The 26353-nt window shown below is 43.7% G+C and overlaps 1 protein-coding gene across 12 annotated transcripts in view; it reads right to left on the bottom strand.

Annotated features, from left to right (window-relative positions):
• The window catches only part of DGKG (diacylglycerol kinase gamma), a 215063-nt gene that overhangs the window by 77349 nt on the left and 111361 nt on the right, over positions 1–26353 (bottom strand). For 11 of the 12 annotated variants that reach the window (XR_002725462.1, XM_023187581.1, XM_023187584.1 and 8 more), the window contains one exon: positions 18099–18163. Coding sequence is in view for 11 of the 12 variants with exons in the window: in XM_023187581.1 (XP_023043349.1) it covers positions 18099–18163 (65 nt within the window). In the remaining variant the exon portion in view is untranslated. Of the gene's footprint in view, positions 1–4044; positions 4713–18098; positions 18164–26353 lie in introns of those variants that run through there. The other variant, XM_023187588.1, reaches the window with a different exon arrangement.

Genomic DNA, 26353 nt, shown 5'->3' with positions numbered 1-26353 from the left:
CAATTTGCCCCTCTCACTATGCGATTGGCAAATGCGTCCCAGCTGTAGGTGTGGCCCCAGTGGTCCTCCCTGCCAGGTCCTTGGGAGAGCTGCTTGGCACCACCTTAGCCATGCCTCTTAATTGTAGCTTGCACCTGCTGCCCTTCTGTGGGCTGTGATTTTAGAGTTTAATTTGAACACTCTACTTTATCCTACTTAAATCTCATTTTAAAGCTCTTCTGTTTGGTCTTCAAGTATCTGGCCAAAAATATTCCTCTTGGTTTATGTGATAAGCTCCCAATTCCTTGCCAGGGTCCTCTCTCATTCCAGCATCAAAATCCATGGTCCAGAAGAACAGTCGTTTTCAGATGAGCTACAGAGGAGCTCTGTGTTCCCCATATGTGCCTGTTTCTTCTAAAATTATGACTCATGGCTGAGGAAGAGACTAAAGCATTGCCTTTGCCCATGTCCCTTGGCTTCCTACCCAAGACATCAAAGGTCACTAGAGATTCTAACCAGGATTCTTCCAAATGTGTCATTTGCCACCATGCCCGCAGGCAGACAGGAGAAAGAGTCTGTAAGTTATACGAATATGTACACTTGAATGCAGGGGCTTTCACCAATGTGAATTCAGTAAAATATTGGTCTCAAGAGGCTCTGGGGTAAGGGGATTCTGTGGTCAGGTAAATTTGGGAAATGAAATACTTTCTCTTGCTTTTGTGTGATCTCAGTGGTTAGAATCTACGTTAAAAGCTCTACAATATGATACAGAAAAGAATTATGTTTAACTCAATTTTCCAAGTGTATTCAATGACTGACACCCCCACCCCCCACCAATATTCTTGTGAATTTCCTTTTAACATCCTGTGGAATGCATTTTAACCAATGCTACATACTTTAATACATGCTGGAAGAAGACAATCTGGGTAGCTACCTCTGCAGGCTCATCAGGAGTTGAACCTCATGATAAGTCTGTTAGCTGCTCTGTCTCCCTTCTCCAGAAGGTCCAAATTTATCCTCCTTGTGCAGAGACTATACTTTTAATTTTTTTATCCAAACAGGAATTAGGCATTTCTTCTTTATTTCCATATCTATTTATTAATCAGAGTGACTTTTCTTTATGTTCTCTTTGCCCTCCTGAGTACCTTTTCTTTCTGAATCATTTCTTTCTTTTTTTTCAAGTGTATTTTATTTACTTATTTTTCTGAGGCAGGGTCTCACTCCATTGCCCAGGCCGCAGTGCAAGTGGTACGATTATATTAATAGTTCCCTGCAGCTCTGAAATCCTGGGCTGAAACAGTTCTCCCCTCTCAGCCTCCCAAAGTGCAGGGATTACAGGCATGAGCCACCGCGCCTGGCCCTGAATCATTTTTTTTTAATGACATCTAGGAACGCTTTGTCAATGCTTTTAAATTCTCCTCAAGCCCATTCATTCTCTCCTTCAGCAGGAGACCAGTTCACATTTACAGCACCAATAATTTGTGACCAAGGTCAAGAAAGAAAAATAAACAATTGGCCCCCATCACAACCCTAAGATTGTATTTCCTGGGCATCCACGTGACAACTTGGAGGGCCAAGGCTCTTATGGGGTCTGGCAATGTGTTTATTTGGCTTGCACAGTGGTGTTTAAAATTGGAAAATTTTACATACACACCTGAAGCCCAGCTTCTCTTGAGAAATCAGATCTGTTAATACTGGATTGCTTTCCAATCTGGCAACAATCGACTGCCACTGAGAACTGGCTGCTCCCTTTACACAGGTCTCAGGCTAGAGTTCTCACCACTCCCTAGAGCCTCACATCTACCCACTTCTCTTATTTACATGAACTGCCTGCCTCTGCACGCGTTTGGATTTGTGACCCTTCATATAGACCTCTGTAGTTTTCCCCTGGGAATTTCCCTGGAAGATGCTTCAAAAGTGTCTACGCTACTTTCTTCCTCAGATCCTTCCTGTCTGAGCTGCTGGTGTCTTTGGTCATGAGTCCTAATACATGTCTGATTTCAAGGGCTGACCAGCTGCAGCAGGGTGAGAGATGAATCATATTGGCATTTGCAAAGATCACATGCACAGAAATAAAATATCATCCAAATCTACCTCTTCCGGGAAATAATATTGCAGTTGCTCTGTGTTTGGAAGTTAGGGCACAACCTGGTAGATAGATCAACTATTCCACAATTATGGAACACTGAGAAATGAACTTGACTCTAACTACTAGAAAAGTAGCCTAAGCTCACATTTATCTTTTCCCTGAACTCACTACTTTGTACAAACCATGATTATTGTGAATTTTAAGATTATACCACGAAGTCTTGATTATTAAGGGACAAGTTCTTTAGTAAGTAGATTATCCAATCCTTCAAATTTCTTCTTTTCTTGCCCTTTGGCTGTTAACCATTTCATTTTTCTTCAGTGCAATTTTTACCAGTTGTGGAGATGGGGCCCGAGGGGGAAATGAGTACAAAGCACGAACTAGAACGTCACTCAAATCAGAGGGCATCCTGTGGTGTCATCTCCACCCCAACCCTGCATATACCCACAGAAACCATGATTATAAGCAGCCGCTCCCCCTCTCCCCATCCAAGTTCAGGGGCAAGGTGGTACGGAAGAGGAAAGGGGGAACCTGACTAATTACAACACTGTGTTGAGAGCTCCAATAAAAGTTTCACTGAGATCAACAGTTTGCGGTTTTCATTTACCCAGGACTTTCTCACTCCCTCTTACTCTATGGTAACCCAAAACTGGAGATTACGGACCCACTTTCAGCTTATTGAGTTCAAAGGCAAGAAAGGGTACTTGGCTTGATTGGCAGTTTGGAATGCTCTCCAAACAGGCCCACTTTCAGGATTAAAGGGACACTCCATTGAACAGAATAGAAAACATCTTGTTACTAGACAGTGAAGAATTTCAATCTAAGTGTAGGTTCAATAAACATGAATATTCAGCAATTACGTAAGTCCCTGCTGTGTTAGTAATTTGAAGGTATAAGTACATTCTTGAAGTGAGAAGAGCCCCTCTTTCATTGAAGAGCATTAGAAGATTGGGAAAATGCCTTCTTAGTAAAATGTGAAGTGGTAAGTACCCCTACCCCCTTCAAATTTAAACACTCCTACAATCTTCAAAGTAGAGATCTATAGTCTTCAAAGTAGAGATTTGATGACCCCCTTTGGAGGAGCGTTTATAGAGGGGATGCTTATACCGAGAAGGGGATTGAAATCTAAAGTCCTATCCAAATCTAGGAGTCTATAAGTTACTATTACAGACAGGAACCATGACAGCGTGCACTAAAATTAGAGATTCTACAATGGATTCTCATATACTGCTACATGTTCTCCTTACAAATTCCCGTAGTAATCAATAGCTTCATACCAATACCTGATAAACTTCAAACCCATTGACTTATCTACTCTAATTCTTACAGGCACCTTGTCAGGCAGTTGTAATTTCCATTTTACACATCAGAACATTAGGAATCAGAGAAGCGAGTAAACTTCCCAATGGCACACAGTAAGTAAGAGGCAGAGTCAGGGCTGAAACTGAGTTCTTTTCATGTTGAGTGCAATGAAACTCAGGAATTTGCGTCTGTATTTCACATGACGGTGACACGACCTGGCGTAAGAGAGTTGTAAAGCCATTTGTTCAGGGTTTCTGTGAAATAACTTACTTATTTCACGGAAGAGAGTTACTGCATTTCCTGATAAGTACAGTGAAAGCTTGCTTTTGAAATTTCCTTTGGCCCAATAATAAGTGCATTACAGCTTTTTTTGTAGTAAATGCTGATTTAAATGGGGAATTAAAATTAATCACTTGAATCTTTTCTGAGAACATCTATTACCTTTTTGCCTTGTTTTTCAATTTCTTCATAATAAAATGCATGCAATTATGAAAAGTTTAAAGAAAATATGGAGGACTGAATATGCTAATCATATCAGCTCTAAATACAGATATGGACTCTGTTGTATCACCAAGATACCCTTATGCAAAAGGGCAACAATTTTCTGAAGTTTTAATTAGTAAAGTACAATAGAAGGCCAATAAACTCTGACAGTATTTTTTCTGGATATAAAAACAAAGAGACATGTTAAACTAAGTTTAAAAGCCACCTAAGTTGCCCTCTCCCTGAAGGCATCTGAAACCGTGGTGGTGAGGAAGAGAGAAAGACATGTGGATTCTTTTTTTCAATATGGATTTCTACTTCACAACCAAATAGCATGCTTTAAAGCTCAGGGTTTATAAGAAAGCTCTGTCGCTGGTTTCCAGTTTTTCTAGCCCTGATGTGTACTGACTCCTCCAGGGCAGCAGAGCTGGCTCCTTCATCTCTCTCCTGATGCCCCTCTTCCTTCTGTCTCCCCACAGGGATTGCCTCTTTTCTGGGTCTTTCTGACTAACACTCTGTCTGTACTGTTCTAACGTTTCAGCAAGGTTCAGTATCTGAAAGTCCCAGTGTTTCTAGGAGCCCTGAAAGTTTTGCTCCAGAAATACTTTGAAAGGTAAGCCACTCCTTCATTAATCTATTCAAAAAGCACTTACTGATGGATACCCTCACTATCCACTCACCCATTCCCAGGATAAGATGCAAACTTTCATACAGACCACTGAGATTTGCTGCAACTGCTCCCTGCTGCCTTTTCACTCCACCCGGGAACCTCCGGCCTCTCCACTAGTGTGATGATGGAGGCAAAGATTGGCGTGATTGATACATCTGCAAGCTAAGGATGTCAGACTGCTGGCAACCACTAGAAGCAAGGAGAGAGGCACAGAAATCATTCTATCTCAGAGCCTGGGGAAGGAGTCAACCCTGCTGACATCTTTCAGACTTGTAGCTTTTTTTTCCTTTTTTTAAGACAGAGTCTCATTCTGTCACCCAGGTTGCAGTGCAGTGGCATGATATTGGCTCACTGCAACCTCCGCCTCCTGGGTTCAAGCGATTCTCATGCCTCAGCCTCCCGAGTAGCTGGGATTACAGGAGCCCGCCACCACGCCCGGCTAATTTTTGTATTTTTAGTAGAGATGGGGTTTCACCATGTTGGCCAGGCTGGTCTTGAACACCTGACCTCAAGTGATTCGCCCGCCTCGGCCTCCCAAAGTGCTGGGATTACAGGCCTGAGCCATCGTGCCAGGCCAGACATGCAGTTTTTAGAACCACAAGCGAATAAATTCCTGCTCTTCTAAGCCACCCAGTTGTGGTGCATTGTTATGGCAGCCCAGCACACTGATACAGTTGGTATTAACTTCTGTGTGTGCTCATCTTCCCAGCTACACCCACGAACTCCTGAAAAGCAGGGGCTGTGGTGCTGCATCGTCCCTCTCAGACCTAGCATGATGCTAACACAAATAGATGCTCAATGCATTTTGGCTGAATGAAGAAACATGCTTGGCACCATCCTTCTGGATTTAGTTCAGTGGATCCCGAAGAGAGTCAGACTCCTCTTCAAGTGAGAAAGCTTATGAACAAGTTGGAGACATAACAGTAGTTTAGCATCCCAAACAATAAATTATAGAAGACAAAGAGGGCACAGCAAAGCGGGACAGAATGTGTCAGAAACATTGAAGATGGGCCGGGTGCAGTGGCTCACGCCTGTAATCCCAGTGCTTTGGGAGGCTGAGGCGGGCGGGTCACGAGGTCAGGAGATCAAAACCATCCTGGCCAACATGGTGAAATCTCGTCTCTACTAAAAATGAAAAAATGTGCCGGGAGTGGTGGCAGGCACCTGTAGTCCCAGCTACTTGGGAGGCTGAGGCAGGAGCATTGCCCGAACCTGGGAGGTGGAGGCTGCAGTGAGCTGAGATCACACCATTGCACTCCAGCCTGGGTGACAGAGCGAGACTCCATCTCAAAAAACAAACAAACAAAACAACAACAAAAGAACATTGGAGATGGAGTCTAGGAGAAAGTGGAGTACAAAATGGGTTGGTCAATTAGGTTGGTTCAGAATATTCTGTGCTGCATTTTGAAACAAGTGATGACTAGGCCACAAGAGGAGATTGTCGTCTAGGTTGAGGGATTGGGGGCCTGAGAGCAGTGGTGTGGGGAAGGTGAAAGTAACGGAGCATGCAAGCAAGAAGCTGAGGCTGGTATTTGAAGAGGAGAATGTTAGAAAGGGTGCTAAATGCAAGCATGGGATGTAACACGGGATGGGGCTGGTGGAAGTAGGTATTTGTATGGCAGCAACAGGACCACAAACGTATCCCAGGGATACTAACGGACAGCTCCAGGCAGGGTGGGCCTGAGTGGGAAGGGCATCGAGATGGGCCAGAGGGTGGCTGAGGAAATCCTGAGGATGGGACATCTTGGGGACCAATTGGGAACCGAGGAGCACAGGGGGCAAGCGGTCTCACAAGTAAAGAAAATTATGCAGTTAAACAGTGCAGCTTGGTCAGTTGTGGAATGGGAGGCAAAAAGCTCCCACCTGGGTAGCGACCTGGTGGGTGCAATGAGTCCACCCCTGGGCTCAGAGAAGGCGGTGTGTTTATCATCCCAGATGAATGGAACTCTTTGTTTTTGGAAGCCTTTGCAAGAGATTCCAAAGCTACTCTCAGTAACTCATTTCAGTCTTTAATATGTCTCCAGGCCAGAAGATTCCTGCTCCCATCCAAAAGACAATTCTTTAATTTTAGAGCACATTTTTTCCCTCTCTCATTCTTTCCTGAACTGAGATGAAGAGTAAGGAGGTGTAGTCACTATTTCCTGTTGTGAATCCTTCACACACTTGAGGCCCATTCCCAGCACATTCTCTGTTTCTCTCCAGGAAAAGTGATTTTGGATGACTTGTGGCTGTCTCATTGACCCTATAATCACATCTGTGGCTCTTTTCTAGTCTTTTTTTGGGTGCATCTTTGGTCATGGGGCACAAAACTGGGCACATGGAGAGGCAGGGAAGGTGTGGCAGGGCAAGAGGAGTTGTGGAGTAGACAGGCCTAGATGCGAATGGCAGCTTCCCTAGTAACTAGTGTGGTCTGGAGCAAGTTCCATCTTCTCTATGAGCCTCACTTTTCTCATCTGTAAGATGGATCAATTATACTTACACTTGGTGAGTTGTGCCAGTTAAAAATAATGTACATGAGATCCTTGAAAGCTCTCAATAAATGATGGCTACTATTGTTTGGTATGGGTTGGAGCAGAACTGATTACATTGGGAAAACCATCTTTCTAAACACTTTAGTAAATGACATGGTTATTCATGCTTTAAAAACTATACTAGGCCAGATGCGGTGGCTCACGCCTGTAATCCCGGCACTTTGGGAGGCCGAGGCGGTTGGATCACCTGAGGTCAGGAGTTTGAGACAAGCCTGGCCAACATGATGAAACCCTCTCTCTACTAAAAATGCAAAAAAATTAGCCGGGCGTGGTGTCGCATGCCTGTCATCCCAGCTGCTCAGGAGGCTGAGGCAGTAGAGTTGCTTGAACCCTGGAGGCGGCCATGTCAGTGAGCTGATATTGTGCCACTGATTCCAGCCTGGGTGACAGAGAGAGACTCCATCTCAAAAAAACAAAAATAAAAACAAAAACGATGTTACTGCATAGTTCAGAAGGCAACTCTTGCTATCTCTGATGGTCAGATAAAACACAAACTGGTTCTTTTGAGATACAGCAAAACTATGGACAGGACCCAGAATTGTGTTGAAAGGATAAAATATTTTTCATTACCCTGTGCAATAGTAGAGCTGCATAACATATGAAATAGTTATTTCAACTGTGAAGGGACATGGATAACGGTATCTTTAAAGCACTCAATGACTGAACCAAAGCATTGGGACTTTTTAATTGGAAAAGACCAATAAAACTCCTACCGCCGATGAACTCACTCCATTCAGTTCCTTTCTATCATCTTCCCTTCATAACCTATAAATGCTACTATGTTAATAATGTTTTAAACTAGTGTTTACAGCGTGATCTCAAGTCACAAAATTGTGCAATTAAAGTGTTGAAAGAAAATATGTTATAGTGCTGAGTGTTTATTTTTTGGACGAGGGGATGAAAAATATGATTTTTTTTTTACAATGAGCCTCAATGACTTATATAAAGAAAAATTATTTTAAAAATGGTATGTATAGCTTTACAAAAACACTTTATCATAAATATTTTAAGGTATATATATCAAGTTAACTGCTATAATGCACCAAAATGGCAATATTGTGCTTCTCCATGATGGGACTATGAGTGACTGGTTTTTTTTTCTTACTTTAAGTTTTCTGAATGTTCCAAATTATTTATAATGATATTGCAATGTGCTATATAATAATACTTATGATGTATTATTAAATCACATAATGATAAATATATTGATATTTTACTGAAAAACTTTTAATTAAGAGAAATGACAAGAAAAATAATTCCATATATTTCTACATTGATGACTTACACCCTGTTTAATATTAAATAGATTTTTATCTGCCTATATTAGATAATCACCAATATTCAGAGTTTTAAGGGCTTCTGAATCATCTAACATGATTATTATCTGATATAGGATCTCTTTTTAATAAGAATATTAATAACAATCATAATAGCTACCACTGATGTGCCCGACTCTGTAATAAACACTTTAAGTGCATTGTTCCACTAGATCCTCGAAATAAGCCTATGAGGTTAGCAGGCAGAACAATGCCCTGAAGATGTCCACGTTCTGATCCCCAGAGCCTGTGAGTATGCTAGGTTACATGGCAAAGGGGGAATTTAGGTTGCAGATGGAGTTTAAGTTGCCGGTCAACTGACCTTGAGATGGGGAGAGGATCTTGAATAATCTGGGTGGGTTCAGTGCAATCAGCGTTCTCATAAGCGGAAGAGGGAGGCAGGAGAAAGAATGTCAGAGGGATGCTATATGAGAAGGACACGACTGGCCACTGCTGGCTTCAACAATGGGAGGGGGCCAGGAGCCAAAGAGTGGTGATGCCTGGAAAAGGCAAGGAAACAGCTTTTTCCCCAGACCCTCCAGAAAGGAATGTAGCCCTGATGCACCTTGATTTTAGCCCAGTGACACCTATTTCAGACTTCTGACCTCCAGAACTGTAATATAGTAGTGCTGGGTTTTTTTTTGTTGTTGTTGTTGTTGTTTTTGAGACGGAGTCTTGCTCTCTTGCCCAGGCTGGAATGCAGTGGTGTGATCTCGGCTCACTGCAAGCTCCAGCTCCCAGGTTCACGCCATTCTCTCGCCTCAGCCTCCTGAGTAGCTGGGACTACAGGTGCCTGCCACCACACGCGGCTAATTTTGTTTTTGTATTTTTAGTAGAGACGGGTTTTCACCGTGTTAGCCAGGATGGTCTTGATCTCCTGACCTCGTGATCCGCTTGCCTCGGCTTCCCAAAGTGCTGGGATTACAGGCATGAAACACTGCGCCTGGCCAGTAGTGTTGTTTTAAGTCACTAAGTTTGTGGCAGCTCATGACAGCAACAATAGGAAACTCATATAATATTATAACCCAGTTTTACAGGTGAGCAGACTGAGGTTTAGGAAGAGTAACTTGGTCAAGGTCACACATGGTGGTTAATGAGGACGCCCGGATTTGAATCCAGGTTGTCTGATCATGGAACCTCTCCTATTGGGCACTTGCTTCCAAAATGATCGCTAAAATGGGCTTGAACACAAAACACGAAAACTCATCGCCTTCTCCAATAGCTCACTGCACTTGAGGATGCCTCTGACCGGTAGAATTGATGTCCTATTTGGGGCTCTACCCAGTCTTGCATTCCAGTCACCTTTTCATTGATTTATTGTGCAAAATAACACAATTCCTGCTTTATAAGAAAAGCCTTTTAAATATTTGAGGCCAATAATCACTCCTCTCTAAGGCTTCTCTTCTTTGGGTGAAACAATTCCAGATTCAGCCTTTCCTTCGAAGACATCTAAAGTTCTAGCACCTTCTCAACCACTCCCTTCTGGAAAGTATGCAGACTGTCAACCCTCACGTTAGGATCCAGTCAGTTCCTACCTTACTTTGAATTTGTGTGCTTTGATTTTCTTCCATAAGGTTATCGTGCTAGTCTCAACTCTTGTGGGTTTGATTACATACCACATCTTGAGCTCTTCGATGGAAATATTTCTAGAAATCAATCAGTCAGTAAATACTGATAACTTTGGGATTATCTGGCCTATAGTCTTGAAAACATAGCGTGCTTTCAAGTTCCTTCTGGGATGATCACAAACTGATTCTACTCTTTGTTGACATGAATAAGACCTTTCCTGTTCTAGTCTGGCAGGGGCTAGAAGAAAAGCCCATTAAGTTACAGAAAGAAACGGTTCTGGCCAGTGGGTAACCTTGTAGGGAGGCTTGAGACGCCACAGGCTGCTGCTGTGCAACAGTTGAGAGGTTGTACTGTCTGTCCCCACGTGGACTGGGGACCCAGGAGGAAAATGAAGGGATTGTTAAGAGTCAATGTGATTTCATCATATTATTTAAAATACTGTGAACGTTAGGGCAGAGAGAACTGCACACAAATATTAATAACAGACTCCCAAAATCTTTGATCATCCACCACTTTAGATGATCCCCTTATTTCTGCGAATAAGCAAGGCTTAACTATAAACAATCATCATCAACAACAACAACAACAACAACAAAAAGAAACCCTGGACTTCTGCAGTTGTGTAATGAGCATCTGATGAAAAAAACATGAACCCATATTTCATTCATTTTACTATCTGCATCTCTCCCAAAGAGGGGTGGGGAGGGTGGGGGACAAAACATTTTTGTGGCTTAGTATCTAAACATTCAAGTAATTAAGTCAGTTGCTCTGTCAGAATTGACTTGAAAGTCAAAGGTTCTTGAGCACAAAACATAAGGTTTGCATTTCTTTATAAATACCTGCAGGAATAAGAAAAAACATATAAAATGCCACAATTAAATTCATTTTGGGCTTTTCTGAATCCCAGATATTTAAGAAAAATAGTTTGCTATATTGAGGGAAGCAGGTGCAGACAGTCTGGACCTCTGGCTACCTACAGCAGGTCTTTTTTGAGGTGCCAAATATTAGATGAAGAGCGGCAAAGCCCAATTCAGGGCACAGAATGAAGACTTTGATGGCAAGGATTTTTAACTTTGCTATATTTGCTGCTGTTGAACCTTTATGCCTTGAGAAAGTCACACATCTGGGTTGTAATAGTGGGCTACCTCACAGGGCGCCAGGAAAGAACAACTTAGAAGAGTTTCATTTTTAGATATAAGAAGAAAATCTTATGTAAATCGTGATATATTTTATGCTTGTGACGGCAGAGCATACTGCAGGTATTCAAGACAGGAAACCCTTCCTTTCATTTTCAGAACTGTATGACTTGAGCTTTGTCAGTTTCTATTTGGTTTCCCAGAGAACATCTCTGTCTTTATCTGAGGTCAGGGTTGGGGAGAGGTACATGGTGGGTGAGGGGAAAGAAGTATCCGTAAGGGAGGGGTAGTCATATCCCCAGCATCTGACCACAGGGCCGCTTGCCTACCTGTCATGCAGTCCATGACCCCTGCTAATAAGCCAGAAGCACCCAGAGAGCACATGGAATCTGTCTTGCCACTCTCCTTTACTCACTCCTGCCCTGTTCCACCTGATACCATTTCACCTGGGGTCTGTGACCCCCTCCCTTGATCCTGCTAGCCTGGACTTGGCACTGGATTTTGAATCTCTAGTATTCAGATCCCCAACCTCCGTGTCTCGGACCTCCATGGAGTCAGTGAAGGGGATTTCCTCTAGACCTTCTGTCCTGCAGAATCCAAACCAACCAAACTGGTGCCATATTCCCAACCCCAAGAGAAGGATTTGGGCAGATTCAATGCATCACTGCTGGGGTCTCCTCCAACTTTTCAGGTTAAAGCCATGTCAATGGAGCATTGATTCTATGATAACTGAATCCTATTTGCCACTCCATTGAAAAAAACCCGTTTATTGCCAATACTTTATTGTCAGTGTAAGGCAAAGTTTGTTATTTAATGATATTCAACAACACATGTTTATGGCAAACCTACTATGTATTATGAAAACTTAGGTATTATGTCACTAAATACTTATAGCAACATTGCAAGATTTTCAAAAGAGGCAGCAAAGGATTAAGAAGATTAACTTGCCCAAGGTCACATAGCTAATAAGTGGCAAAGCCAAGTTTTGATGCCAACTTACTCTATACCCTGCTGCCTTCTTCTATAAATAGTTACTAAGTGCTTAGTTATTTACAAGGTATATTTCCAACCTCTTAAAAACTCAAGCTACATTAGGGCTTCTGGGGAGCCCCTCATCAGTGACTCCATGGGACCTGCTCCAGGAAAGCTAGTATTTCAGAACCTGTTAATTAGTCAAGGGCTTTTGAGAAAGGTGGTCAGCTTCTAGTAGGAATGAAGCACTGCTTCGGTCCCTTTGAAGGGTCTAACAGGAAATAACTTGCTTCAGCCTCAACTGCTGAGGGACATAGTCAAGTGGATACACTCAACAGGTTTAGAATAACACATTCCTCAAGCACTCTTGAGTTTCTAACCAACAATGAAAACATTCCATGGTTAGACTTCTCTTTCTAGACACTCACTGACAGTGACATTAGAATTAGGTGGTTTTTATCTATAGATTTCATATTGCAAAACTCTTCACGGAGACTTAATCTGGAAACTTCATGGTGGGCTGGGGTTTGGCTATCTGGAAGACTTTGATGGGATTCTTGGCTCCTCTGCTAGTACTGACTGCTGCCTCTTTGTGGGACTGAGAGTCCCTCTCCTTCTCTCTAAGTTGAAACCCTCTTTCCTCCATTCTTTTGACTTTATGGCAAACACCCTACTCTGTGACTACTGGCAAATGTGTCTTCTTTTTATTAATTCCTCTCTCCTTGCCAGGCAGGGCCAGCTCACAGGTGTGAGACGTGGACCCCGGGGCCCCACACTTAAGAGGGCTCAGTGCTTAGTTTAATGCTTGGCTGTCACTGGCTTGAAATTCATAATAATTTTTGAAGAAGGGGCCTCACCTTTTTACTTTTGCACTGGGCCACACAGATCACATAGCCAGGCCTGCTCCTTGCTGTGGACATGCAAACAGGGAGGATACTCACACCATACAATGTATGACTGGATGGTGTACCTGTTCTCCTCCCCTTTGGAACTGAGCAGGCATTTTCCCATAGAGACAATCCATAAAGGCAGATGATGCCAACGATAACTCCATCCTCCTTAGCCTCAGTTCCTTCATTTCTGATATGGGGACAGTGGCACTTACCCTTGCATGTTATTGTGAGCAATGAGTGGGATGATGTATAAAGTACTTATCAGAGTGTCTGGTATACATCAGTGCTTGCTCAATGAAATCCATGGGAGATAGCAGTTGCAGGAAACAGAGCTTGAACTCAGCAGTGAAGAGCTAGGTCAGAAATTAAATTAGCCCCACTGCCTAAAAAATATATGACTTTTGTTAGTTGACTTGGTTTCTTCCAGCGTCAGTTCCTTTATCTGTAAATGGGAATGCTAATGTTTATCTTGTAAGGTTGTTTTGTGATTTAAGTAATTTAATGTATTTAAGACCCTAGTTCACCACTTGGCATTTAGGAGGAGCTAAAAAATGAAACAGTTCTTAGTCAGGTTTCCCTTTAACAATATTGCTACACTTAACACAACCAATTTGGCCAGGAGTGGTGGCTCACGCCTGTAATCCCAGCACTTTGGGAGGCCAAGGCAGGTAAATCACTTGAGGTCAGGAGTTCAAGACCAGGCTTGCCAACATGGTGAAACCCCATCTTTACTAAAAATATGAAAAAAAATTAGCCAGGCATGGTGGTGCATGCCTTTAATTCCACCTACTTGGGAGGCTGTGGTAGGAAAATCACCTGAACCCGAGAGGCAAAGTTTGCATTGAGCCAAGATCACACCACTGCACTCCAGCCTGGGCAACAGAATGACTCTTTCTAAAAGAAAGAAAGAAAAAAAACACGACCAAAAATACCCCCCAAAAAGAAAACAATTCATTTGCAAATGATGTTTGGGATATGACCATTAATAAGTTCTTATATATTATACAACTTCCTGTATACTGTATCACCTGTGAAATGTAACCACCTTGTATGTTAAAATAATTTTGTAAAAAATATTTGAGCACTGTTTTTCCTTTTCTTTTGCTAGACTATGAGTTCTTTGAAGGCAGGGGCCATGTCTTATGTGCCCTTTATTCCAGATCACTTTCAAACACTTCAGAATCTCAGTTGAATCGAATTTCTCTTTTGTTCTTTATGCCAACAGTGAGATGATAATCTCCCTAACATTAATTGCTCCTCAATTAGCAATTAATAATTAGCCTATCGATAACTAGGAGGTAGACAGGGCAAGAAATAACCCCATCTCTGTCCTGAAAGGCCTTTTCTTTTTTGTCCATCACACATGGCTCATATTCCTGCCTCCTCGGTTCTGGTTCTTGCTCCATTAATGAAACTATTCCATCAGGGAACATAACTTGGTTTTCTGGAATCTACTATCCTCCCTGGCAACAACCTATATAGAGAGGCCATGGAGGAAGAATTTCCTGAAACCCCAACATTTGAGTCATAATTTGATGCCTCTTAGGATTCAAAGAGTCCTCAGACCTGTGACTTTTAAACATTTGGGGAGTATAGGTTCCTTTAAGAATCTTCTGAGAGTTATGGACATTCTCTGCAGAAAAATACATTCAATACCTTAGTACAATTTCAAGGTGTTCTCAAAACCCCTGAAGCCCTTGGGTCCCAGATTAAGAATTCTTCTTAGAATAGCCAAGAAAAGCGAATCAGCAATGTGAATGATTCCAGTTTCCTGGTAAGTTCTAGCCCTGACTAGTCACTCTCCCATGCTGAAAACAAAACAAAACAGAACAAAACACAGCAATGACAACTCCCAAGATTTAACCTCAAGGTTATCCCTGAGTCCAAACCTGGGCAGTAATGGCAAAGAATTGCCAGCCAAGCAGTAACTACTCTTTGGAGAACCTAAGTTAAGCTGAGTAAAATAAGCCTTGTTTGATAATACCGTTTACATTTCCAAATCCTGGGTATCAAGCTTTCTTCCTATCCCTTGCGGCCCTTCCTAAGTTTAGCCGCTGGTGTAATGGGGTAACCATGGCAACAACCACCTGCCTATTTAAAACCATCTCCAATGCTAAATAAGGAAGCCTGAAGGAAATGGCTGCTTGCCTGCCTCTCAGTGGACAAATTGGGCACTCCTGGGTATTTTAGACACGGGCGAATAGGCAGGGTAGAAGCAGTATGTATGCAAAGTTCCTCATAGGAAGCATTTGGTGACCTTGTGAAATAGGTGCTACTTCAGCCCTTCTGTCTTAAGCCCTGTTAGGCAAGCACACAGGTTTACGTGCAAATCCGTGTGCCTGTCACCATGTCACCCATGCTACCTTGACCTCAATCAGGTGAAGAGTGAGGTGAGAACCTACCCTCAAAGAGTAGTGTTGTTTATGGGATCTCGGAAGGGAGAAGGAAAAACAGTTCTACAGATCACAGTGAATTTGTTCATACTTTGCATTAAAATTCACACTACAATCTTTTTTTTTTTTTTCCTGACTGATGTGTCTTTCTAATTGTACTTAATCATGTGGGTGATGGATGATTGCTCTATTTATGTCATATGTTGGCCTGACTATTGATTTTTGGCATATGGAGAAATTTCTCCCTCCCTCTGCTTCCTTGCTTTCTGGGAATTACAGAGGTTTGGTTTCTTTCCCCTGCCGAGACCATACAACTGATCACACTGAATATCTTGCTCTTCCACAGTACTGTACCCTCTCACTCCTTCGTATCTTTTTGTACATTTGCTTCCTTCTCCCTGTGTTGCCCTCCTTTTTTTCTGTGTCTTGGTTCAGGCATCTCTGTCACTGGAAAATCCTCCATGCCACGTTTCATGTCCTTGGTTTTTGCTCCCATAGGTCACTTCTAGTCACATCCCTTAACACAAACCATTCTGCACATCTGCTTTCCAGCCTGTTTCCAGCACCGGGCTGTGAGTCCCCTACATGGGTCTGTCCAAAACGCCTGTACAACAGTGCCTGGTGTGCATTATGTTTTCAAAAGATCTGTTGAATGAATGGATGAATGAATGAACAGAGCCCCATGGCTTTCACAAGTGTATGGTACATGTGCATGAGTACGTATAAGGATACTTGTGTGAGACCGGGTGCGGTGGCTCAAGTCTGTAATTCCAGCACTTTGGGAGCCTGAGGTGGGCAGATCACTTGAGGTCAGGAGTTCAAGACCAGCCTGGCCAAGATAGTGAAACCCTGTCTCTACTAAAAATACAAAAATCAGCCGGGTGTGGTAGCGGGCGCCTGTAATCCCAGCTACTTGGGAGACTGAGACGGGAGAATCACTTGACTCAGGAGGTGGAGGTTGCAGTGAGCCGAGATTGCCCCACTGCACTCCAGGCTGAGCAACAGAGTGAGATGCCACGGGGGAAAAAAAAAAAAAAATGGTACTTGTGTGGAAAGAGGACTTTAAAAGTCTGAGGAATGGGTTGAAGAGGAGCACTTTTGAAAAAAGTGGTTTGTGTGTATCTGGGAGTGCAAAAGACTGTCAGAGGAGATCACCTGAACTGTACGTTTGTGACTACAGTGTCAGGGGCTGGAAGTACACGTGTTCCTAGTGAGTGAACTAGTGAGTGTGTAGAGTCTGTGTGTGTGAGAGCAAGAAGACGCTGTAATAGGATGCACTTCCTAAAAGGTTCATTCAGCTACTATCAGATCCCACAGATCACTCTTCCTGAAGCTGCAGTGTTCAGTATCTGACCTCTAAAAGACCTCCTTCTTATTGGTTGACTTCTCAGGCTGTGGGGTCAGGACAAAGAGTAGGAGTGAAAATGGCAAGTGCTGAAAATGATGGGTACTGGGCTTTAAATGAATATCTTCAGTGAACGCTCTAACCTCTCTTTTAAAGACAATTCTCGCTTGTAATCCCAGCACTTTGGGAGGCCGAGGAGGACAGGTCACTTGAGGTCAGGGGTTTGAGACCAGCCTGGCCAACATAGTGAAACCCCATCTCTACTAAAAATACAAAAGTTAGCCGGGCATGATGGCGCACGCCTGTAGTCCCAGCTACTCAGGAGGCTGAGGCAGGAGAAAGGCTTGAACCCGGGAGGAGGAGGGTGCAGTGAGACAAGATTGTGCCACTGCACTCTGGCCTGGGTGACAGAATGAGATTCTGTCTCATAGATAAAAAATAAAATAAAATAAAATAAAATAAATAAATAAATAAATAAATAAATAAATAAATAAAGACAATTCTGTGGGCTAAACAAAAGTCAACATCTCCAGGTTCAAAGACAACGTCCAAATCATTATCTATGCTCCTCCCCACCTACCTAGGGCTGGGGTGGGAACGGTGTTGAAATAGTGGTCATCTTGAAATAGTACAGCAAAGAAAAAGAAAGAAAGAATGAAAATTAACCAATGAGAAGAAAGAGAGAAAGAAGGAAGGAGGGAGAAAAGGGTAGCTATATGTCAGTCACAACTCAGTTCTGGCAAATTTTCTCCTACAAGGAAGAAGGGTTTGCTTTCGTTTGCAAATGACCTCGTTTCCTCTTTCCTTTCATTTCTGAACCTAACTTGGCAAGTTCACAGAGTGCCTAGGCTGAGGCTGGGACTTAGTGGGTTCCGGGTCTCCGGCCTTTGCAGGTACCTCTCTGCTGCTGCCCTCTGCTGCTGCCCTCTGCAGAAGGCAAAGGAGACACCCTTCTGGTCCTCCTGGTCCAAGCCCTGGAGCTGCCACCTCCTCCCATTTGAGCCCGACAGAAGCTAGGGTCTCTTCCAGCCTCCCCATTCTTCCACAAAAGAATCATGAGGGGCTGGGGTTGGAAGCACTCTACTAGGAAGCAGAAGAGACTCGGGGGGGGGGTTCCAGTTAGCCAAGGGCAGATACCCTCCCACCTCCTCCCCTGCAAAAGCAGGCCCTTCATACCCACCTCCTGCTTCCCAGCCCCTCCCTTTGCACAGATCTTTTGGGAGAGGACAGGCAGTTAGCCTGTGCCAAGTTTCTGAAATTTTTTTTTCTTGGAAATGGAAACCCTCCTTCCGGCAATGTGGCAGGAAGGCCAAGTCCCTGGAGGCCCTGGCTGGGAACATTTCCGGAGAGCAGGTGAAAGGGCTCTGTTCCGCCAGGGCCACACTGGGTGGGTGGCAGTGCAGCCGGGCCTGTAACTTACCTGCTGTTGAATTTTTCAGGGTGTTTCTCTCTCATCACGTGGAATCTGTGTGCAATGGAAGCGTCCTGAAAGTGAAAGAGACAAAGCAGATCCTTGGTGAGTGGTCATGACAGTGCAGTGTGGAGGGAAGGGAAACACACATGCCCTCGCTGAGTCATGCCAACCCTGGGACTCTATCGCATGGTGGGGCTCCAGGTCACATCCGTGGCACCAATAGAGGCTCAACACTGCCTCCAAGGGGATGAGCTAGCATCATCAATACTCTTACAGCCTATGCCAGTAGACTCTGGAGTCCTTGCTATTTCACTCTAGCCCAGACCCGCTGAGAACAGATAGTTCAGGGGTGAGTGGAGGGGAAAGCTTTTGCCCTTTGGGGAGACTGAGAATCTGTGAGCACAGGACCCTGTGTCTAGGGCTGAGCATGAGTCTCTGGAAATGAATTTCGATAATAATTCTTTTTAAAATAGTTTTTACTTTGGAATATTTTGACTCACGATAAGTTCCAAAAATAGCATGGAGTTCCTAGGTCCCTTTCACTCAGCTTCCCTCAATAATAACATTTTATATAACTATAGAATATTGTCAAAACTAGAAACCTGACATTGGTAGATGCTATTAGATATTAAGTCCTAACCATCCACACCAATAGAAATAATTAGTGGCATTGGATAACATGCTTAATAGATAACAAAAGAAAACTAAACTCTGGCTTCTGCTTCTTGATCACTTCACTCGAAGGACTCTCTCCAAGACCAGTAAGAGTCATTACTACATCGTGTGGACACTGCCCTCCTATGAGCACATCCCTTTGCCACACTAGCGCCCCCCTGCACTCCAGCACTCACAGTTAGGATGGCTGTCATGACACTGTGCTCCTGGGCTCTCCATCCTCTGACCACAACTTCCTAACCCTGGGTTCTACCTGCAGCCCCCACTCCACACTGTGGCCATCTCATGAGTTCTTGTGGCTGTTACCAGCATCTGAATGGTGATAGCTTCAAAGTGTCAATCTCTAGAGCCAACTGTAAGCCTCAAACCTGAAACAGAACTCATCTTTCCTCCTCAAACTCGATCTTCCACCCTTGACACTGGTCTCATTTTCTAGCAGAAGAATGTGTAACACCCCTTCACCGCTCACGCCCCATGCTGGCACTTTGGGTGCAGGTGCTGGGTTTCAGAAATAAACAGGCTAATTGGACTGGAGAAGGGGGGTGACACAGAAATCAGGGAGCTGACTAGATTTGTTTTGCAACGAAAAATATAGAAATCCATTTACTGGAATACATGGCTACAAGACACCAGAAATTCCATGCAGTGAATTTTCATCAAATGCATATTAATTCTGTTTCTTATATGAAAATTTCTGTGTGTGTGGTTTTTTAAAATTTTTTTAATTTTTAAATTTTTTTTTGAGATAGAGTTTCACTCTTGTCACCCAGGCTGGAGTGCAGTGGCGCGTTCTCGTCTCACTGCAACCTTTGCCTCACAATTCTTCTGGCTCAGCCTCCTGAGTAGCTGGGATTGCAGGTGCCCACAACCACACCCAGCTAATTTTTGTATTTTTAGTAGAGGCAGGGCTTCACCATGTTGGCCAGGCTGGTCTTGAACCTCAGGTGATCTTCCCTGCCTCGGCCTCCCAAAGTACTGGGACTATAAATGTGAGCCACTGCACCCAGCCTCTGTGTGTATTTTTAAGCATCAAGAGGTATAGTTCTATGCTAAAATGATGTTCTGAGAGTTTAAAATTTAAACTTCAGCTTTTTTTTTTTTTTTTTTTTTTGAGATAGAGTCTCACTCTGTCGCCCAAGCTGGAGTTCAGTGGCACAATCTTGGCTCACTGCAACTTTTGCCTCTCGGGTTCAAGAGATTCTTCCGCCTCAGCCTCCTGAGTAGCTGGGATTACAGGCGCCTGTCACTATGTTTGGCTAATTTTTTTTGTATTTTTAGTAGAGACAGTGTTTCACCGTGTTGGCCAGGCTGGTCTTAAACTCCTGGCTTCAGGTGATCCGCCCACCTTGGCCTCCCAAAGTGCTGAGATTACAGGCGTTAGCCACCATGCCTGGCTGATTTATTTTTTAGTTTAAGATATATTAAGAGTTTAAGGTCTTAGAGAGGCATCCCCGTGGGTGCACAGGTGAGATGTGAAGACCCCAGGGAGGCCTCTGTTCCCAAGGCCTGTCCATCCTGCACCACTTCCCTGGGCAGCAGCACTTCATGCTCCCAGACTGTGCCCACCTCCCACTCTCTCAGCAAATTTCGGTGAACACCCTAATAAAATTCATATGACATTTGTCAAATACTTCTCTAAAATTCAAGAAAATATTCCATCTACTTCTATTCCTTTGAAGCACTAATTTTCTTCTGTCAGGAAAAAAAAGGGGGGGAGGGAAGAAAAAAGCAATCACATGTTGCCTGGCACAATTTGTACTTCACTATCCCCAACCCCCAATACTGCTGACTGACTCCCAGCTCTTTTATTCTCTGGGATACATGTACAGGCCCCCTCCTTCCGTAGAGTTCTGGCTGTCCTTGGTTTTTCCATAACTAGGTTTTGCAAAGCTGCTTTTCACAAAGACCAGCCTTTAAAACATTATTAGTGAAGCACGTGGTCCCTAATTTGACAGTGTAATCCCTTGGCAAATACACAAAGTAGCAAGGGAGAGTAGAGCAGCTCCTTTTCTAAGTCTTAAAAAGGCTATGATGGTAAAGACTCTGAACACGTTTCTCTACCTGGGGATTAAAAAGAGAGTCGAGATTCACTTTCACTCTCTTGAGCTTCTATGTCAGGCATAGAAGCTGAGCATATTTACAATCAGTAGTGACTTCATTTAAATTTGGGAAACCAGGGCTACAATGGTTCAAACCCTTTCTTGGTTATTAAGATATAAACCCTTTCTTGATGATAATTAAGGCAAAGTGAGACTTCTGTTCTGAAGGCGGGAGATGGGAATTACAAATCCACGGAAGTGATGATAGCATTTCTCACAGCCTTACTATCTGAGGCCTTCTTTCAGGTGTGGAGTGAAGAGGAGACGGTGGAAGGTATGGACATAGGGCCTCTTTCCTGAACTACAACTCCAAGCACATGGGTGGACAAAGAAATTTGGGCCCCTTCCAAGTACATGCAGCAGTCATTAGGACTCTGAGATATTGGAATGTCTAGGCCAGTGCTATTCAATAGAAATATAGAGTAAGCTACATATGTAAATGTAACTTAACATTTTCTAGTAGCCACATAAAAAAGTTAAAAAAAAAAAAGATGAAGTTAATTTTTAAAAATTTTTAAAATTTTTTATTTTTTTGAGATGGAGTCTCACTCCACTGCCCAGGCTGGAGTGCAGTGGCATGATCTCAGCTCACTGCACGCTCTGCCTCCTGGGTTCAAGTGATTCTCCTGCCTCAGCCTCCTGAGGAGCTGGGATTACTGGCGCCCGCCACCATGCCCGGCTAATTTTCGTACTTTTAGTACAGATGGGGTTTCACCACATTGGCAAGGCTGGTCTCAAACTCCTGACCTCAGGTGATCCACCCGCCTCAGCCTCCCAAAATGCTGGGTTTACAGGTGTGAGTCACCATGCCCGGCCTGAAATTAATTTTAACAGTATATTTTCATTAACCCAATAAGCCCTGAATATTATCACATGGAATCAATAGAAACATTATTGAGACATTAAATTTTTTATATCACATTTTTGAAATGTATTGTGTATTTTATACTTACAGCTCACTTGACATCTTAATTAAGACAAGCCCCATTTCAAGTACGTCATAGCACATGTGGCTGATGGCTATTATATTGGATAATGCAGGTCTAATCACTTTGGCAATTTATGGAGATAAAAAGATGGAAAGGAGACCATAAGACAGATTATTTGAATTTGGGTTGGTCTGAAAATTATGGGAGATTGGGGAATGGAAAAGGGTGTAGACCCTTGTCCGTGTCCCTCTGGGGAGTCCCACTGTATTAGTATCTTCATGGCTCTCACAGGTGACAAATAAGAACTTGGTGCCGGCAGAATCCATGAATCTACAGGAAAAATTATGTCTTGTTGAGAAATTCCATATGTGTAGGATGCTTATCATGGTGAGAAGCTTGTCTAGTGATAGCTAGGAATGATCTGCAAAGTGGAAAACGGTGTGTGGGTCAGTGCAACCACTGTGGCCTCTCCTTGGCCCCTGGGCTCCCCTAGCATCAGAAATAGTTTTCACTGAATCAAGGGATTAGCTGTTCACCCGTCCTGTTAAGGCTCATGAAAGCAGAGCTTGTGAGGAGTTCAGAGTTACACATACCTTGGGAATTATTTTGTAGTCTCAAACTTCCTGTCACTGATACCTGGCCATCCTGACATTTTCTGCTAATCCAAAAATAAAGAACAGGGAGGAGCAGGCTAGAGAAGTCAGAGGAAGTGGCATCCTGAATGACTGTGTTTAAAATCTCCTGCCAGTAGATATTATCAGTTAGAAGGACTGATAAGGCCAACTATCTTAGCTTCTTACTGTTGAGAATCTGATGTGTGGATGGGGCTCTCGAAGCAATGAGAGCACAGTCACTCCTTGGAGAGGCCAGGAGACCCTGCCTTATTTATTGCCTTATCTATTAAGTGGGTTCTATTTGCATCAAGGGGTCCCAGTAAACTCACCAGAGAAAATTCTATCCACAGCACCCAGGGGCACTGTGTCAGGGGTCATTGTCATCATCTTTATAAATACAAAGCAACAGACATTTGATATCATAAGATATTCTAGGTCCTTCAAAAGAGGCAAAGACCTTGCAAGGCTCTCTTTGCCAGTGGAGTCCGCCTCTATTTGATCACCATAAGGAAGTAAAACTTCCTTGGTTTACACACCTACTTCTCTTACAAAGTTTGGGAAGTCAAATAGGGAGCAAGACCTTCTGCAAATGTCAGCCCCAGACTCTGTTAGGGTTGCGTGTTGGTTACTTGTTTTCTCAAGAATTTCTCTTTTCAACTTTTAAAGAGCGAGCATACAAACCCTGCAAACATTTTATTGAGAGAAAGCCAAGGGCACACCAATGAGATGAGAACAGCCCTGGTTTCTCATTCTTCTGCAATATGATATTAAACATGGATAAGCTAAAGGTGTATGAAAAAAATCAAGAGAAAGATATTGTGAAGTTGTTCATAATTGGAAAGATGAATAGATTGGGTTATTATAAGTCAGCCCAGGGTAGGTAAATTATCTTGACCACTGAGAGTGATGGAGAATCTGTTTATATGCCTTTCCTTGGGGACAATTAATTAGCCAGCCAGCAGGCCTTCCTTCTTTCTTACCTCCCTTCTTACCTCCCTTCCTTCCTTCCTTCCTTCCTTCCTTCCTTCCTTCCTTCCTTCCTTCCTTCCTTCTTTCCTTCCTTTTTTCCTACCTTTTTGCTAGAATAAATTAAAACCATGATTACTGAATAGTTTCGTTCTTAGGTTTAGGGCTTGGCTATTTAGTTGAGGGAAGACTGTCCATTCCTCTTCATGTGTTAATCCATTTGGTCAGCAGATACTAAGGAGGACCATCTTATTATAGGGCACTGTGTTGAGACACGGAGGTGTCGGGAACCATGTTTTTGTCAGCCAGAGCAGGGTGTGTTATAAAGGGAAGAGGTGGGGCTGAAGCTTCTGCAGGCAGCTGTGCTGTAACCTGCTGTCTAGAAGTTCCCAGGCAGCTCTGCCAGTCTTGCTCCTCAGCTCTGGCTTCCAGCCCATTGCTTAGAGGGGCTAGTTCTCCCCTCCTTCCCTGCTTCCCTCTCCATTTATTTCAGTTCCGGCTTCCGTGCCAGCGAGGAGCCACTTCCTTTGACCATTCTTCTCTGCTCTAGTAGGTTGTCTTCGCTCCCTGAGAACTTGGTCAGGACCATCTGCATCAGAATGATCTCAGGGGCTTGTTAAAAATGCCAGTTGCCGGACCTCACCCAGACCTACTGAGTTGGAATACGAATCAGCATCTGTTGCGGGGGTGGAATTTACATTTCTGATAAGAGGTGGTGGTGAGCCACCACAACTAAATTTTGAGATTCCCCTCTCTCAAACCATGTTACATTTGGCAACATGAAGATGGAGGGGGGCTTCAAAGAGGCACAAAGCTCAGTGGTCCACAGCTCAGTTGGCTTGAGAGCTCAACTATTATGATTCCAAGCTCTGCCACTCACCAGCCTGAACTTGTTTCTGTACCTCTCTAAGCTATGGTTCCTTCTTACAAAACACAAATGGATAATGCCTGCATCCACTGGCAGGGAAACTATGTCTGGTGTGCAGTAGGTACTCAATAAATGTTAGCAAGTTATGTTCTGGTTACTACAGGTAAAAGACATGAGTTTTTTTTAACTGTAGTGATGGGAAGCCCACGCTCCAGAACCCCGGACCTGTCAGTCACATCTAATTTGCAGGAGCTGAAGGCTGCATATGTTCCTGCTGGGGGAAGTGGAACCTCAGCAGCCAGTCCAAAAAGGAGAGGGGCCTTTGAGCAGCAAGAGGAGGGAGGGCATATGCATGGGTCACTGGAGGGGCACCTGGAAGAGGTCTAGGGAAAGCTGCTGCTCAGCTGAGGCCGGGGATCCAGTGGGATGAATCAGATTGGGGCACTTGCTCCCAGTCCACCACCTCTACCCTCTCAGAACCTCATCATGGGCTCAGCAGTGCTTCCCTCTTCTGCTTTAGTAACAGAAAAAGAGCACTGGATTAGGAGTCAGAAAATGAAGGCAAATCCCTTAATCTGAGTCTCTGTTTTCTTAACTCATAAAATAGAGATAATAATGCCCTTCAGAAAACATCTGTGAATATGGTAAATTTTAAATCCTTCTGTAAATATAAGGTATTATTATTTTTAATCCTTTCTTCTCCCATGGTTCTCTATTTAGCCTTCTTATTAAAAAAGTAAAACCTAGGTTGGGCACGGTGGCTCACGCTTGTAATCCCAGCACTTTGCGAGGCTGAGGCAGGTGGATCGTTTGAGGTCGGGAGTTTGAGACCAGCCTGGCCAATATGGTGAAAACCCGTCTCTACTAAAAATACAAAAATTAGCTGGGTGTGGTGGTGCATGCTTGTATCCCCAACTCCTGAGGCAGTAGAATTGCTTGAACCCTAGAGGCGGAGGTTGCAGTGAGCTGAGATCGTGCCATTGCACTCCAGCCTGGGTGACAGAGTGAGACTTTTGTCTCAAAAACAAAACAAAACCAAACAAAACCACCTTTCACTTAAACTTGCTATCCCCTCAAGCCACCTATCATTTCTCCTCCTTTTTCCTTTTTAAAAAAATTAAAATACCAAAATTTCAAAAGAAACACAGCTGAGCAAGGTTGAGGAGTGCAGGTATCACAGAGTCTGGGGCAGAGAATTGGTCTGTTTTATACGCATGTGAAACTAGGCAGCACAACTCCAAAGACAGGGGAACAGAGCAGAGAGAACCTGGCTCCAGAGCAAGGCACTGCCATGCGAGTCAAGGGTCCTGAAACCTCATCTGTAGAGTGAGATGAGCGGGATAATGATACCTGCAGGACTACTGTGAGGACTGGACTATGTACAGCCTAGCACTGCAGAGAGCACACAGGTACTCAATAAATGCTAGCGTCTGTTCTTACTTATAAGTGGGAGCTGAACGATGAGAACACATGGACACAAGGGGGAAAACAACACACACTGGGGCCTGTGGGGATGTGGCGGGAGGGCAAGCATCAGGAAGAACAGCTAGTGGATGCTGGGCTTAGTACCTAGGTGATGGGATGATCTGTGCAACAAACCACCATGGCACACGTTTACCCACATAACAGACCTGCACATCCTGCACATGTACCCCTGAACTTAAAATAAAAGTTTAGGGAAAAAAATTTGATAAATATTTGTTGAAAAAAAGAATAAATAGTTCAATAATTCTGTCTTTTTTTTTTTTTTTTTTTGAGACAGAGTCTGGCTCTGTCACCCAGGCTGGAGTTCAATGGCGTGATCTCAGCTCACTGCAACCTCCACCTTCCAGGTTCAAGCAGTTCTCCTGCCTCAGCCTCCCAAGTAGCTGGGATTACAGGCGCCCACCACCATGCTTAGCTAATTTTTGTATGTTTAGTAGAGATGGGGTTTCACCATGTTGGCCAGGCTGGTCTTGAACTCCTGACCTCAGGTGATCTGCCCCCCTCAGCCTCCCAAAGTGTTGGGATTACAGGTGTGAGCCACCGCGCCTGGCCAATTCTGTCATTCTTGAAGAAAGTAAATTTCTTTGTTGCACCCCACCCCCTCCCAACCCCCAGCTTCATTTAT

The sequence above is a fragment of the Piliocolobus tephrosceles genome, chromosome 2 (assembly GCF_002776525.5).
Source record: "Piliocolobus tephrosceles isolate RC106 chromosome 2, ASM277652v3, whole genome shotgun sequence".
Lineage (NCBI taxonomy): Eukaryota > Metazoa > Chordata > Mammalia > Primates > Cercopithecidae > Piliocolobus > Piliocolobus tephrosceles.
Note: the sequence above shows the minus strand (reverse complement) of the source record. Positions and strands in the feature narration are given on the sequence as shown.